General features: G+C 43.3%; 1 protein-coding gene across 17 annotated transcripts in view; it reads right to left on the reverse strand.

Annotated features, from left to right (window-relative positions):
• KCNMA1 (potassium calcium-activated channel subfamily M alpha 1) overlaps positions 1 to 16,190 on the reverse strand; it is an 815,298-nt gene that overhangs the window by 161,511 nt on the left and 637,597 nt on the right. For all 17 annotated transcript variants that reach the window (XM_066244078.1, XM_066244079.1, XM_066244080.1 and 14 more), the window contains exon 15: positions 5,116 to 5,225. In XM_066244078.1, the coding sequence (XP_066100175.1) occupies positions 5,116 to 5,225 (110 nt within the window). The remainder of the gene's footprint in view (positions 1 to 5,115; positions 5,226 to 16,190) is intronic.

The raw sequence follows: 16,190 nt of genomic DNA on the forward strand, positions 1-16,190 counted from the left end.
TTGCATACATTTGATCAAATCTAATTGCAGTTTCCTCTGGGGAAGGCATCACGCCTGGCACACTAATATCACACATTCATTAAATATCTACTCACTTGACTGGTGGCAGAATTTTCTAAAAGATAAGAGTAAAATATAACTTGAAAATGCCATGGTATATTTCTGTCTTCCTCTATGCTTACATCACACTTGATGGGGCAAGATGAAGCAGTAGGTGACAGAAGAGGAAGAAGAGGGGAAAGTACATTAGGTAGTTCTGAGAGGTAAGTAATGTCATTCCTATTACAGAGATTAGGAAACTGGGGATAAGCCTGGAGTCCCAGGTCAGACAACTGGTAACTATCGAAGGAAGGAGATCTGCATAAATCAAATATTTTGTCTCAAATCACATAACCAGCAAGTGTCTGATCTGGAGGATTGACCTCTGGCCTTTGCTACTCCATAGCTCACACTCCATGACATCACACAGCATCCTATTACATTAACTGCTCAAAACAGGGACTTCAGTGGGAAACATGGCCTCCTACCCCAGCAGGTTTCCTGCAGGCTTGGCACTGGTCATCTGCACCCTCCAGAGACAAGGCTAGGGACTGTGGGGAGTGGGAGGGAAAGGAAGCTGGGGGTTTTCTGGTGTTCAGAGAACAATGGAAGGCACCCTTTCCTTCAAATCCCCACACTCCTTTGCCTTGCTCTGGTGCCACACAGGCCCAGGAACAAGCCTGCTGTGTAAGACCAAGAGGAAATGCTCAGGAGCAGCAGGTCCTTAAAGGGAGGCATCCTGGGGTAGGCCCAGGACATGCCCACCATGACCTCCAGCGAGGCCAAGGGGCAGCTTGAGTGCTGCATCCCAAACAGTCTGGTTTCCTCTGGGTCTCTCTGCATTTGGCTCATCTGCTCTCCCCAGTCTGAGATTGCGTCCATGACCCCAGGGGAGACATAACCGAGAACATTCCCAGATTCAGTACCCCGCGTCTTCCTACACGGATCCCGATCAGGCATGGGGAGTGGACAGCGCTGTCAGGGGTTTGCGTGGCCTGGTAGGGCACAGTCTCCTTCCTGTGTCCCTGGAGGGGTCCGTATTCCCTACATGGAGAAGGAATGATGGCAAGGGAGCTCACACAAAGGCCCAAGTCTTAGCTTGCATGGTGTGGCCCATCCCCACATCTATGATTGGGCTAGAGTCAGAGGGACACATTCCAGTGTCTGAGCCCCAAGTAGGGAGTAAGAGAGGTTACTCCAGTCCGTGGTGTGGAGGGTTGGGGTCCATGAGGGTTTCCAGTCAACAAACTGACTGAGGATCACCTGATGGGTTTGTAAAAATGCAAATTTGGGGGCCTCAACCCAGGTATTAAAATCTGAAGATGTAGCCTAGAAACCTCTCTATTTAATAAGCTGCCTAGGAGAGTCTGAATTAGCCAGGCTCCATCTAGCAGCAACTGCACGCTGCCCAGTCGCCAGGCCCCAGCCTCGGGTGCTGGTTCTGAAACCTGTCTGCTGGGTGGCTGCGGAGGGACACCCATGCCTTCAGTGTCCTTGTTTGCAAACCAGGAACAGTGACGCTAATCTAAGTGTCACAGCATTGTTACGAGGATTAAATAAGAAAATGTAAATAACTATTTAAAAATTATGTTGCATTTGATCTAAACTAGTTGCTGTTTTTGGAACAATGCTGATTCTTCCGGCAAGAAATGTGGTGCAGCCCAAATCCTGGCCCAGAGCAGTCAAAGTACACAGCCGGTGTGCACCTCCCTGGGACAAGGGAGAGCGCCTCTCTGCTTGAGATTTCCAGAAAGCTTGCCCCAGGGAGCCTTCACGCCTCCTGCCTCTCTTCCTGCCCCTTAAAAATGTGTTCTTGGGGCCCTGGCCGGTTGGCTCAGCGGTAGAGCGTCAGCCTGGCGTGCGGGGGACCGGGGTTCGATTCCCGGCCAGGGCACATAGGAGAAGCGCCCATTTGCTTCTCCACCCCCCCCACCCCCTCCTTCCTCTCTGTCTCTCTCTTCCCCTCCCGCAGCCAAGGCTCCATTGGAGCAAAGATGGCCCAGGCGCTGGGGATGGCTCCTTGGCCTCTGCCCCAGGCGCTAGAGTGGCTCTGGTCGTGGCCAAGCGATGCCCCAGAGGGGCAGAGCATCACCCCATGGTGGGCAGAGCATCGCCCCTGGTGGGCGTGCCGGGTGGATCCCGGTCGGGCACATGCGGGAGTCTGTCTGACTGTCTCTCCCCGTTTCCAGCTTCAGAAAAAAAAAAAAATGTGTTCTTGGGAAAAGACCTCAGATTTCACCCATTTTATCCTACCCTCTTGTCTTGCACAGAATGATTCTCTCAACTTATAGGACAACAGCAAGCTCCCCTGTGCTGTGATCCCACCCTGCAATGGGCATTCTGCCAGCCAGGGGGAAGAGCAAATGTATTTCTTTTCTGCTTTAAGATGTTATGTGCAGCATATTGTTTTAATGCAGTGCATAATTACAGAAACTCTTCTGAAAATCTGTATATTTTATCTATGCTTTATTATACCCAGAATATCCCCCAATTCTTTTTTGTCCACATGCAGCAGCCTAAAATATATTTTGGCACCCTTTATGTCATCTTGAAATTAAATAGCCAATTCTTACTGTAATGAAAATACTTCTGCGCCAGCCCGGTGATATACAACACTACACTCTAATTACGGCTGTGCTTTAATTAACCTGAATTGAAGAGTGTTATCATTAAACTGCTGGTAACTTTGAATTATGGCTTTTCTTTAATTTAAAGTAGAAAACACAGATAATTAAGCCTCCAGATAATCAAATGCTTGAGGAGAGCTTCAATGTTTTGGGATGTTCCTAAATCTCATTAAATGTCCTTTCTTTATTGATTATTTCTACCTCTGCTGTATCATTGTGTTAAACGAATAATAGCACTAAGTTGAACACATTCCTATTCACATCAGAAGGTTTTCTTGTTTTATTGTATTCCAGAGGCTGTACTGAACAAATACTAAATTCTCTGACAAGGTGTGTCTGGGGATGTTCTCCTCCTTGGGACATATTTTGAACTTGAAAATCCATCACAGGAAATATTGATAGCAGTCACTAGTCTCCGACTCTTGAGTGTCACACTACCCTATGGGTTGGAGGAGGCCAGCTCACGCATCCGTGGGCCAGGCCTGGGACAGAAGGGCAGATGTGGCCCGGGGAAGGAGGGCTTTCCCTAAACCCTTCTTTGCAGCAAACTGGAGCTAGTGAGCATGCGGTGTTAGTGCAAGGCTTGTATTGGCTCATCGGATTTTCAGGAGAGAACAGAAACCTACTTCTGATGTGAAATACCTCTATTTGGAAATACTGTCAATTAATGTTTGAGAAACGAAACACCGTGGAGGGTAAATCTGGGAGTCAAATTCACCCCGTGGGTTTCCCAGTTGCTGCTTCTGGGGAGAGCAGTCCTAACCCTCCAGGTTAACACTCCTGTGCATTGATTTGGTTCCCAAGAGCAGAAGGGAAGCAACAGGAAAGCAGGTTTCAAGGGAGCACTCAGCTTAGATATAAACACCGTTCAAGCCCGGAAGAATCACCAATCAAGGGTGGGGCTTTGAATGCTCCCTGTTAACACCTCCAACACCCCAGGAGCCCTCCAGGCTCCGCCATGTGCCGACATGACCCCTTCATTAGACACAGGAGGCCACAACTGCCTTTGCATAGAACCAGCTTCTGTATAAATCCTGAAGTCCCCCGAGCGCTCTATCCTAGGTGGGCCAAGCCCCATGGGGGAGAAAAGCCCCAGATGGCCTCAGTGTTCCAGGACCCAGTGCCTCTGAATGGTTAACTTCTTTCTGTGGCAGAAAGAGAAATAGCTTTCAGAGACAGGAACACATGGGAGTTACAATAGGGCATCCATTTTCAGAAAATAACCCCTTCCGAATCCATTACCTATTCACTTTTCCAGTCCATTTAGCATTTAAACTTTCACTTAGAGACAGGGTGAGGAATTTCAGTAAACAGCCAAACGGTTTTGGATTGCTCAGGGTCTGGGCCCAGGGACAGACTGAGTGTGTACCTGCTATGTTCCCTGACAAGCTTCTCCAGGTAAACCCTTAGTTCCCAGATGCTCTGTCCCCTCTCCATTGTGCACAGAACATAAACTGAGACAGGGAACCCAAGAGCCCCCAGGGCTGTCCTCCTAAGACCTCCCTTTCCAGGAGGTCAGTGTGGTTTCCAGGCGGACAGTACAAGAGCACAGTGCTCCTTCCACAGCCCGAGGGCTTCCCCGAGGCCCATTTCTTCCCAGTTGGTATCAGTGAGACTGAGTTTATCAAATCCTTTGCTAGGGTGTCAATGGATCTGGCTGAGTATTTCAGCATTCCCAGGGAGTTTGTGTTTTCATTAGAAACCAAGCCCCTGTTTGACTAAGACCCAACGTCTGAGATCCTAAGTGGAGAATTTGAGGCATCCTTCTGGTGGAAGTTTCTTGGGGTCTGGGCCACCTGAAGCTCCTGAGGTCATACCCCTCAGGTGATTATCTATTCTACCTCGAGGGGCTATGGCTGGCTGCGGCTGCCCTCGCTCACACTCATCCTGCTGAGCCAGTGTCAGGAGAAGCTCAGGCTCCTTATTATTAACATGGTAGCTGTTCGCGTCAGGGACATTTTCAAGGTCTCCTTCTGTTATGTGTGGTTCCACACTTACCTTGAAGGCACTTTGGACAGTGGCTTCTCTGATGTCTCTATGATCTGACTGAATTGAAAGAGAGATTAAAATTCCTATCATCAAGGGGCTAGCGAGATATGCTAGTAAAATCAGAGACATGGGTTCATGCCTCCCTTCATAAATGTGCCTACATCACAGGAGCATAATTCAAGATTTGCAGAAAAAATTCAGTTCCTAATTTAGTACAAATGATAGATGCAAAGCCTGAGATTCTCAGGGCCAGAGGAAAAGTAGGGCCAGCAGAAATCCCCAACACAGGGATGATGCAGTGATCCACCTTCCCATTCATCACACAAGGTTGAGCACACAGCATATAGTCCGTAACTGTTGAGTATCCCCACGGTGCTGGGCAGAGGTGCGGTGTCTTTCCTACAAGGGGCACATTATATATCCCTGAGGGCTGAAAAGCATATGGTCGATGGTCACTTACTCACAAACAGTAGGGAAGGACAGACCCACGAAGGCACTGGAGAGATATTCTGTGTACATTTCATTTGACACTCCTTCCAAGTAGTATTTCTGCCACGTGTCTTCTTCGATCTAAAGGAAAAGAAGAGGAAGAAGGTTTAGGACAAGGGTCCCCAAACTTTTTACACAGGGGGCCAGTTCACTGTCCCTCAGACCAGTAGAGGGCCAGACTATAAAAAAACTATGAACAAATCCCTATGCACACTGCACATATCTTATTTTAAAGTAAAAAAACAAAATGGGAACAAATATATGCAATATTTAAAATAAAGAACAAGTAAATTTAAATCAACAAACTGACCAGTATTTCAATGGGAACTATGGTCCTGCTTTTGGCTAATGAGATGGTCAATGTCCGGTTCCATATTTGTCATTGCTAGCCATAACAAGTGATATGACACGCTTCTGGAGCTGTGATGTGTGCATCCCACATCACCGGAAGTAGTACTGTACATGAGCGACACCATGCTTTGTGGCACCGCCACATACAAGTACTCCAGGAGCACAGGATGCATCCATGTGCTCCTCTCACTGACCACCAATGAAAGAGGTGCCCCTTCTGGAAGTGTGGCGGGGCTGGATAAATGGCCTCAGGGGGCCACATGTGGCCCGCGGGCCATAGTTTGGGGACCCCTGGTTTAGGATAATGGCAGTAGGCTATAAAAAAACAAACTTGAGTTCTACCACCTTGCAAACAAATGAATGCACTGGTGTGTGATGGCACCCTTTTTCAGCAACCAGGCACACACCTGCATCAGCCACGGGAAGCTTTCATGACCCTAATTCACAGATGAGGAGTATGTCCTATCCACAGCATCACGTCTTTGAAACCCTACATGACTTCCATGGTGCAGAGGCATGGGCACTCACTGCAATACAGGTGGGCAGGAAAACCGACGTGATTTGTTCGCACAGCAATTTTTAAATTATCAGAACTTATAAAAGTCTGTAATCTTTTACACAATTTCACTTTAAGTATTCATAGCAAAGAAACAGATAGACAAGTATATAAAGACATATGTACAAGAACATTTTCTCTATTCATCAAAAATCAAAAATAACCGTAAATGTATGTTTATATAATGGAATATAAAGAAGCAATTAAAAATTATGATAAAAATGTATATGTTAATATATACCTCTTGCTGCCTCCCATCTCCATTTCCCCTGGAGGTTCCATAAGGGAAAAGAATGGGAGAAACTTCCCAGGCAACAATAAGTGGCTCTTAATAATTTCTTGTGCTGATGTTGACTCAAAAGGCATCTTGCCTGTAGCCCATCAGTAAGTTAACTGGCGAACTGTAATGCTAGAAATTGAAAGAGACTTGGAAACAGTGGGAAATGCACACCTACCTTCTATTTGGTGACACTCTAGAATATAAAACCCAGAAATCCTTGAGAAATAAGTGGCATGCTCTCTGCTTCTATGCTATCTGTCTGTTTTGTGCTCTCTCTGGGTGATTAGAACATGTCACTTAACCTCATTAAACTGAGCTGCTCTAACCTACTCTCACACATTCCATATTAGCTCTGCGACGCCATTGGGCACGGGCTGTTTATCTACAGATTGCGCTTCCCCAGAGTGGGGTCTTTAAAAGAAAGGTACTCAACCATTTCTACTGCTAAACTGTATGATTTAAAAAATTAACTGCAATGTGTTTAGCCTAAACATGAACTTCTTAATTTCCTCAAATCTAAGATTTCAACTTTTTTTCAAATAAAAGATATGCTTGACTTCATAAGGAAAGGTCATTAATTCTAACTAATCTGAAGAAAGCCTAGTCTACATTAGTAAATAATTTGAAATACAGAACATTTTGGGTATATTATCATAATTTTTTAATTGGTAAATAGGATACTGTATGAGGGATTGACAAGTTAAGTCTTCACAGAACAGCTTTATGAGCAAATTGTAATACTGAAGTGTAAGAATTTGGCCTAGTCTTTGAGCAGGGACATTCTTTTTATAATGTGTTCCTTAACAACAAAAGATGTTGTTAACATAATATAAATATTACATTTGATTTTCAAAAATAATTAAAATATGAACCTTTATCTCAATTATATTGAATTATTGGTGATATTCTTCAATTAATGTAGTTTTAATATGGTTCTTTGAGTTATGGTCAGTATTTTCATGCCTCTATTTCCTAACGGAACTACTCTTTAGACCAAATTTTATTGGGGGTTAATCACTAAACTTTTTAAATAAGTAGAAACAAAATTATTCTTTGTAGGATAATAGCATTATTCATGTTTGTTTTGAACTTAGCAAAAATTATGTTTCACTGATTTATTCATTCAGCAAATATTTATTGAGAATATTCCACACCTTAGGACCTGTTCTAGTTACTGATGAAATCTTATTTAAACTGGTATTTATCTCCCCATATTTTTTTCTGTGCCAGAAAAAGCACCAGCTGTATCTGACTATGAAATACCTTTTACTGATTTTTTCCACATTTCTTTTCCTGCAGTTTTCTCTGTGGCTGATCTGAAATGGCTGAGGATGAAAAGTAAAAAAGCTGGGGGGAAAAAGTACTGAACCTTTATAGAAAGCAAAACGCCTCTTCCATACACACACATACAGGCTCTCTGATTGGGGCTACAATGCTAGATATGGTAGGATCAAACAGACTGCATGAGTGCTGAGGAGCTCAAATTCGGTGTCAGAACCCTTGAAGATTTCCACACCTTTAGCACTGTTCCCATATAAATAAGTCGACATGTTTTTTGGTTTCTGATAAATGCTCCACACACACACAAAAGAAACAGCACTCAAACAACACTCAAAAATGGTTCAGATGGTAAATCATATGTTATATATACTTACCACAAGTAAGTTAAATATATACACATACACCTAAGAGCAGAAGAATCAGTAATTAATTGCTACAGAGACACTTTAATCTTTAAGGGCAAGAATGACAAGGTGTGATAGGACAATGACAGGCCGGGCCAATAGCATCAGGAGAGTCAGGAAGCGGGCACCCAGCCTCAGAACCCTGCAATGTATCACCAGCTCAGGCACAGAACCTTAGTCTTCACCCTGAGGGGAGGGCTTACATTGTAACTTCTTATCTGGGTTTACCTTTCTACATCTCAAGCACAGCATCTGTGACTTAGTTTGGAAAAGCAAAATCCAAAGGGCATACTCCTTTTATCTTTGTCAGCAGTAATGAATTGCATTCTTAGGAAAGGCAAAATAAGTGTAAGATATGTTGTGTTTAAAACACCGTGCTGAACATAGAGAAAATGACAGTGTATAAAGAGATGTTGAGAGGGTGGAGCAAGTTAGAGCGAGTGTGGTCATTACAATTTGCTTTTAGCAGATGACAAAGCAGAGTCACAGAGAGGCTATGTAACCCACTGAAGTTCATAAAGCCAATAAGTGGTCCACACAGAATTCAGACTTCATGTTCTTAACCACCTACTGTATTACCTCTTGCTAGAAATGACAGGGTGAATGCAGGGAAGCAGTGATGCTGGAATTAGGGGGGCAAAAAAGGTTTGCTGTATGTAAGCACCTAAGGGGGAAATATCAGATCAGAAGGTCCTCAAGGACTCAAAATCTTAACCCTGGAGCCCCGACTTTGTGAGCGGTCAGGAGGAGTAATATTGACCTTGAGTGGAGCTGAGACACCAGGCCTCCTCTCAGAGCATGACAGCATTGTTTCTATTCTGTAAAGTGGAACCATCCCAGCCTTCAGCTTCTCTCCTGAAATAGTGCATGCTGTTCTCCACATTTGTGATGTCAACACATTTTTTAACTGTAATCCGAATACACACTTCCCAGCAGAAAAATGAAGGAATGGTGCTAGAATGACTTAGGGAAAGGTGCCAAAATTAATTTGCCAGCCATTCAGCAATCAGTCAAAGGCAAAGCACTTCCTGAGGCAGCAATTTCTTCTCCAACTGTCACATCAAACTCCAGCTGCTTCATAAAAGCACCCAGCAACAATGCACAGGTGACGTGTACATCAAATACTCATAGGATCCTCAGGGGGAGAAGGGAATTGAGCCACTAGGCTAGCTCATCTACACTTCTCATGGTCGTATTGATCTACTTCTTCATTACCTAATTTTTCAACCAGTCTAGTTCAACCTATACCCCCCAAGTAAATGGTTGTACACCAGTCCATGGGCTGATGGCTCCATCAGTAAAGGAACCTTCCAACTGGAACCATCAGCCTTGGCTCTGGGGGAAGCAACACCTTTGTGGTTCCAATTGTGCATGTGTTACTAACGATGGGTGGTAATGACACCTTTGTATTTCATGCTTTCTCTGACTAGAATGAAACTGTTTCTCTAATGCTAACAGCCTGGTGAAGGTGAAAAGGCAGCTCTCCTGGCTAGGCTCTGTTAAAAGCACTGAGGTTTCTGTTCCCAGCAATGAGTCAGAATAACCATGTTGATTGTAACCAAATAATTTTACAACAGTCTATCTCTATCTCCAGTGTCATGCAAATAATACCAAAGACTATCATATGCCAATTTTTGTTTAATTGAAAACAAGTACCCTGTTTTAAACCAAATATGTGTTATACTGTTTACATCAAAAAATAATGAACTGAAAGAAAATTATAAAAACCAATGACCATTATTTGAATAGCTGCACTAAGAAGAGGTGAGCTGTAACATACATACTAGTATTACCCCAAACTGGTTGTAGGAGGCTAATCCAAGCATTTACAATTAAAAAAAAAAACCTATCTGAATTCTCACTTAATATTCTTCCTCTAAATCATATACATTTATGTGTGTGTGTGTGTGTGTGTGTGTGTGTGTGTGAGAGAGAGAGAGAGAGAGAGAGAGAGAGAGAGAGACAGAGACAGAGACAGAGGGACAGACAGACAGGAAGGGAGAGAGATGAGAAGCATTAATTCTTCATTGTAGCTCCTTAGTTGTTTATTGATTGCTTTCTCATATGTGTCTTGACCGGGAAACTGTAGCAGAGCAAGTGACCCTTTTCTCAAGCCAGCAACCTTGGACTCAAGCTAGCAACCTTTGGGCTCAAGTCAGTGACTATGGGGTCATGTCTATGATCCCACACTCAAGCTGGCAACCTCGGGGTTTCAAACCTGGGTCCTCTGCATCCCTGTTCAATGCTCTATCCACTGTGCCACCACCTGCTCAGGCTCATGTACTTTTTTGAATCATAAAAGTGCATAAGAATTAGCTGCATGTGAAGTGAATATTTGTACATATAAATTATACAATGCACTGATCACTGCCCTTTATAATGTGACAGTCTAAAACAGTGTACTGACATAAACTGGCCAATGTACCCTAGGTCCCATAAAACATATTTATTCACATGCAAAAAAAGAGTACACACAAATGTGTCAAGCCCTTGATTACAATGATAAACGTAATCATTAGCATTTACAGGCTCAAGGCCGATGAGTGTGTGGGCTTGTTACTGAAATGAGGGGGGTTCTATCCCCCTCCTTCAAAAGCATTCTCTGCAGAACATCTGGTTTAATGTTGCATCTAAGGATCTCTTGCTGGAAAGAACGATGTTAAGGACAACTGGGTGAGAACCAGACTATGGCGGGGCTTCCTGGACCCTCTCCTCCTTTGTTTCCTTCTAAGTTCCCACATTAACAAACTTGTCCCAGTTTTTATCCACAGGAAAGTGGCTGTCTTTTTCTCTCTCCCTTCCTGGCCTCAACATTCTTCAGATAATTACAAACACTAAAATCAACTCACAGAACTAAAAAAGAAAGTGTTTGACTCATGCCAGCTTAGGTTCTCACAGATGCAGGACAGAGAATGCCTTACCGCACAGCTTTCTGGGGGGAGGAAGCTGGTGGTACAGTTGAAACTAAAGGAAAGGTGCAGAAGAGATGGAGAACAAATTGTGTTTTGCACCTTTTCAGAATCTCTTTCCTTCGGGCCAAATTGCCCTCAGTGCTGGCCTCCTGGGACGGGGACGCAGGCGGGTGCCCTTCTGAGAGCAGCACTGCACTTTAGGGACTCCACACCATTTGGCATCCCACAGAAAGCCTATTTCAGAATTCACTGTCCGGAATTTAAGGATCACAGATTTTTCCAAAGGCTTCAGGACAATGTCAATTAAAACAAATTATTTGAGATTTGATGGAACGCCAGATAACTGGTTGCTTCAACACTGAACAAATAAACAAACAGCTCCAAAGATAAATTTCAGGGAGGACTTGAGCCAAATCTCTTATTTCCAGACTAGTGGGCTGCAGACTATCAAATAAAATTTCTTTCATCAGACATTATGGGAAAAAAAAATAGCCAACATGAGGCATTTAGAAAGAGATTAAGAGACCACACCACAAATGCATTAGAATATATTGCATTGTCCCCACTATGTTATCCCAGCCCAGATTATTTTGAAGAAGCACAGAGTGCCAGAGAGAATGCAAGTAAAAGAAGGATCAGAATAAAGAGTGGCACGAGAACTTTAAAAAACAATTACTATTTAGAAATTATTTCAGAAACTGTTACCTACGTGGCAAGGTATTGGCACTTTACTCCATATGTAGAAGGTTTTTCTACACTCTCCTTATTTCTTTCTCCAATGAGAAAAAGTGTTTATGCTTTCCAAAGATTGGCCTATTTACTACTTATCCCACTAACACTTTGTTTTTGCAATCTGTTAATAGTTAAGAACATTCTCATTTGTGCTTCAAATAATAAGGTTCTAACATACCCCAGAAAGTAACTCTAATCTGGGCAGAGTGAGCAGGAAGAGGATGTTCCCAAACAGGCTGCTGAGCAAGCCTCACGGGACAACTCAGCCCCTGAGTTTTCCAGGACAGCCTTCCCCGCCCATTTGAGGTAAAGGGCCAGTGTCTTTTTTTTCTCTAATACTGATTCTTTTGCATACTCAAACTTCTGCAAACTCTTAAAAGAAATGAATTCCAAAACAAGAAAAAGACATGAAAAGACATGCAAAGTCCAAGTCCCAAATGTTTAGCATGAGAGCCAATTGATATAAAAACCATCTGTCGATTGTTTTAGGTTTGAAAGCATTTGCTCTCATTTCCTTCCTCATCTCTCTGTGGATGTGCAGCAGACAGGTGACGGGACCACCCGTGGACTGCGCCTGCGATGGTGTCCCATGCACTGTCTTACAACCCTTCCTTCCCACAATTTCCTCCAAGTGCCAGTCAAGTAGAATTAGTCTTAAAAAAAGGTTTTCCAAAGTAAGCTCAACAGAAATTACTAGCAAGTATTCCTTTGAATGTAAGAGAGTAAAGAGGGGATTCTAGGGTTTCCCCCATTAAAATGTAGGTTATTTTGAAGGCAGAAAAATTGTCTGGAACAGTGCATGGATCATAGCAGTAGCTCAGTATTTGTTGAATGGATGAAATAAATTTGGAAAGCACTGAATTTTACAAAACCAAATGAGATTTTTTAGGGCAATGCTTAGAGTATTCAACACATGAATATGAATTGTGATTCTCCAAGGGGAAAACATGGTTAGTCACAGAACCCACTATTTCAAAGAGTAGCTCATGGAGATAGGCAATACTAATCAACAAGTCTCTCTCTGACTTCCCCACCCCTCTGTTGCCTTCTACATTCTGTCAGAAACAGTCCTTTCTATGGGCATTCTCAGTTATCAAATTCTGACTCTATCTGAAAGTTCCCATTATGTTCCTCCTCGTTAGTGAGGCCTTTCTTCATTCTCTCTGGCTTGATATGCTCTGCCTTGCCTGAATGGGAACACTAATTGTGCCCACATCCAGGGAGGATGGAGGGCTGCATGGGATGCTCCATAGAAAATGCAGAGAATACTACCTGGTCCGTTGCAAGGAGTCAGTACATGTTAATTATCACAAGCTAAGCAGAACCTGGAACATGAGTACCTCCTTTATGCACTGAACTTTGTATCTTTTAGAACAAGCAGCACAGTACCTTATTAGATGTGTTAATATTTGTTGAACTGAACTGAGCAAGACAAAACTGGAGAAGGACAAAATAACAAGCACAGTTTTTCCAGGCATCTAATCACTAGCAAGCTTCAATACCTTCAAAGCACTTAGTGTTGGACCATGAAATAAACCAATCCTCCCTCCAAATGCAGAAAAAATCTTTATTCTTGGGATCTAATGGGGAGCATGTATATTTGGGTCCTTTTTAGAGTTTCCAGAAAACTTCTTACTAGGAGCAATATTTTTTCTGGGAAGTTTTGTTGTCACAGACTATCTTATGCTACTTAACAAGTGGCTTACGGTTTTCCTAAAATTCAAAATCCCATAACGTGGAGGCTTGGATTTAAAAGAAGAAACTCTCAGGAACTGTGCCTCAATCTAACCAAAGTCCTTCCTCCTACTAGTTAGGAGTCCCACCACCAACCCTACAGAAAGGAGCCCCTTTGCTCCTGACTACGTCATCTTCCTCATGGAACCTCACCCTCCATCTTCCTGTCTTCACTTTTTGGATTCCACTGTTTCCGGTGAATCAACATGGGGCTCAAACAACACAACAGCAAACAGACTGAGCCCATCAAAGACTATATTTGGCAATTCCATTACTTCTAAGTTCTAAAACTGAGACCAAAAACAACCATTGTTTTGTTATTTATTTAAATATTTAGAACTGGATGAAGAAGAAAGAAGTTAGAAAAGCATTTGAATGAGCTTGCTTTTGATGAAACAGCCCCTCAAGTCCCTTACGCCTTTGCAGAATCTTCAGTATTTTCGACAGTTTGGTAAGAATCCCACTGCATCCACATGGGATAATTTCTCACTGGTAGGCACATCTGAGGGCTTATTTAACAAAAGTTTTCTTAGGCTCTGAGTCCACTATTTTTACATGTGAATCACCCAAGGGTCTTAGAAAAACACACTTTCTGATGCTGTGGTCCTGGGCGGGGTCTAAAATTGCATTTCTGACAAGCTCCCATGCAACACGGATGCTGCCCAAACAGACTGCCCTTTGAGTAACAAGGATCTATTCCCAAAAACAGAACAGAGAACAAGTGTTCTCCATCATGCCTTTATGGAGCAGAGATTAAGGAGCATCAATCACAACCAAAAGCCATGACTTAGAGATGAAAAATAATGTTTTCCATAAGTATTGCTAAATATGAAGGCAGTTATAGAGGAAGCATGTAGCTAATTATGTACAAAATGGGTATCCAAATGTTTGAGTTGCTGTGGTAATTAGTCAAAACAATATCTCAAGGACCCAGATTTATCTGCTTTGTCTCCATTGATCCAATGACCCCAATGACAGCTTAGTTTCCATTTCAACATGAGCTATGTAAAGAGAGAACAATAATGTGGCTATATTTAATTCAATTAAAAATAAAGTTTCACAAAATGACCCTGATTTGTATCCCTAATTTCTATTCAACTTTCCCATTTTAGGTCACAGTGTCACAAGTGAGGATGCAAGTGCTTGCCAACCCAGGCCCGTTCCAGTGACAGCCGATTCTGAATACTTATGCCTCCTATCGCTGTACAATACAGCCTAATAAAGGCAAGCCAAAGAGACTAGATTTCATTTCCGAGCAAAGGGTCTAGCCATAAACTTTTGCTTTCTGGCTGAACAGAGCCATTCCAGCCGCAGGCATAAATCCTGCTAGTTTTAGGTATCAGGGTGATGGGGAAGCCAAATGGGTTATTTGTGAGCCAGGTATCCCAGGCAGAGGCTCCGCTTTATTGTGTATTCATTGTTATCTGGAAAATCTCTCGCCAGCTAGAGGGTATTTTCACAGGAAGTTAGAAATGACTTCAGAAATTCCCCTCTGCTGCTTCCTAGAGTGGATTTCAGGCCTCATCAAAAAGACATTTGGTTCAGAAATTGAAAGTGGGCAGCCTCTGAATTGCTGAGGTGCTTAGCAGGGGTCAGCAGTTTCCTTTTAAGGTCGTCCATGATCCTAAGCACAGTAGCAATGTAGAAAGTACTGAAGCACATTCAGGCTCTGGGTTCAAATCCCTGCCTCACTGTGTACCCTGGGCCAAACTGTATAACCCCTCCAAGTCTCCACCCCTCACCTGCCAAAAGTGAGCAACAGAAAGGCAGCTGGAACGAGGCGATGCTTACAAAGTGACTAACGTTTAGATGCGTCCCCTGTGGTTTCCTCATACTAAAAGATGGCATTCATTGTGTATGTGCCCTGTAGTCGTTCTACAAATGTGAGTTGTCATTTTAAGTAATGAGTACTGATGATGGTGATGGTGACATTTGTACTGCTCACACAAAAGAACATAAACCAGTTAGACACTGGCCTTGTGGTTCATATTGTTTAGCTGCTTCTAGAAAACTCTGGAACATCACTGACCAACAAATGATCCGCTTGACTGAAGAGAAAAACTAAGCAGCTTGAGTTTGTCCCCCCAGAAAAGCAGCGGTCCTTGGAGTTCTTCCTATCTTATGCCTTTCCAGGAGGCCAGCAAGTTCACTCTGAATAGACATGACAATAAGAGATAGGTTAGGTGTTTGGAGAAAATGATGGTCCCCCAAAACAGAGGAAGGACCATATGTGCACAGCACCTTTAAAATGATGCAAAAAGACTCAGTATGACTTTCTAAAAGGAGTCCCAAGCCAGCAAGATCTTTATGCACAGATTGGATTAGTTCCTTCTGGTTCCTGGACTTGATCCTTGCCCACATCCCTCCACTGGGGACTCTCTACACTCTCCTCTTATCTCTCATCCTCCTTCCTAGCAAATGGCCTCACCTGGAAACAGGACTGGTTTTGATACCTGGAATAGCCGTGGTCCACAAGATAAGCATGCTAATGAAACAGTGCTTGCTCAAACATTATTTTTAAAACTACTTGCTCAACTTGTATTTGGAGGAGAGGCTGAGCACTGGGCGGGGAGGTAACAGAGAATGACCACTGGTCAGAGCCCTTGGTCTCTGCTGCCCTCCACAGTTCAGTCCTGGCCCCAGTCTCACCAAAAGAGAAGTCTGCAGTTATGTGGATTCCACCTTTTTAGAAGGCAAAGTAGCAAATATCTGTTATTCCCTGAATATGCTTCTTTGGAGAAGGGATCCCATCCCTCCTACCCAAAGAGTTTACCAAAGCATCCTTGCCAACCACAA

Source organism: Saccopteryx bilineata, chromosome 9 (genome assembly GCF_036850765.1).
Source record: "Saccopteryx bilineata isolate mSacBil1 chromosome 9, mSacBil1_pri_phased_curated, whole genome shotgun sequence".
In the NCBI taxonomy this organism is placed as follows: Eukaryota; Metazoa; Chordata; class Mammalia; order Chiroptera; family Emballonuridae; genus Saccopteryx; species Saccopteryx bilineata.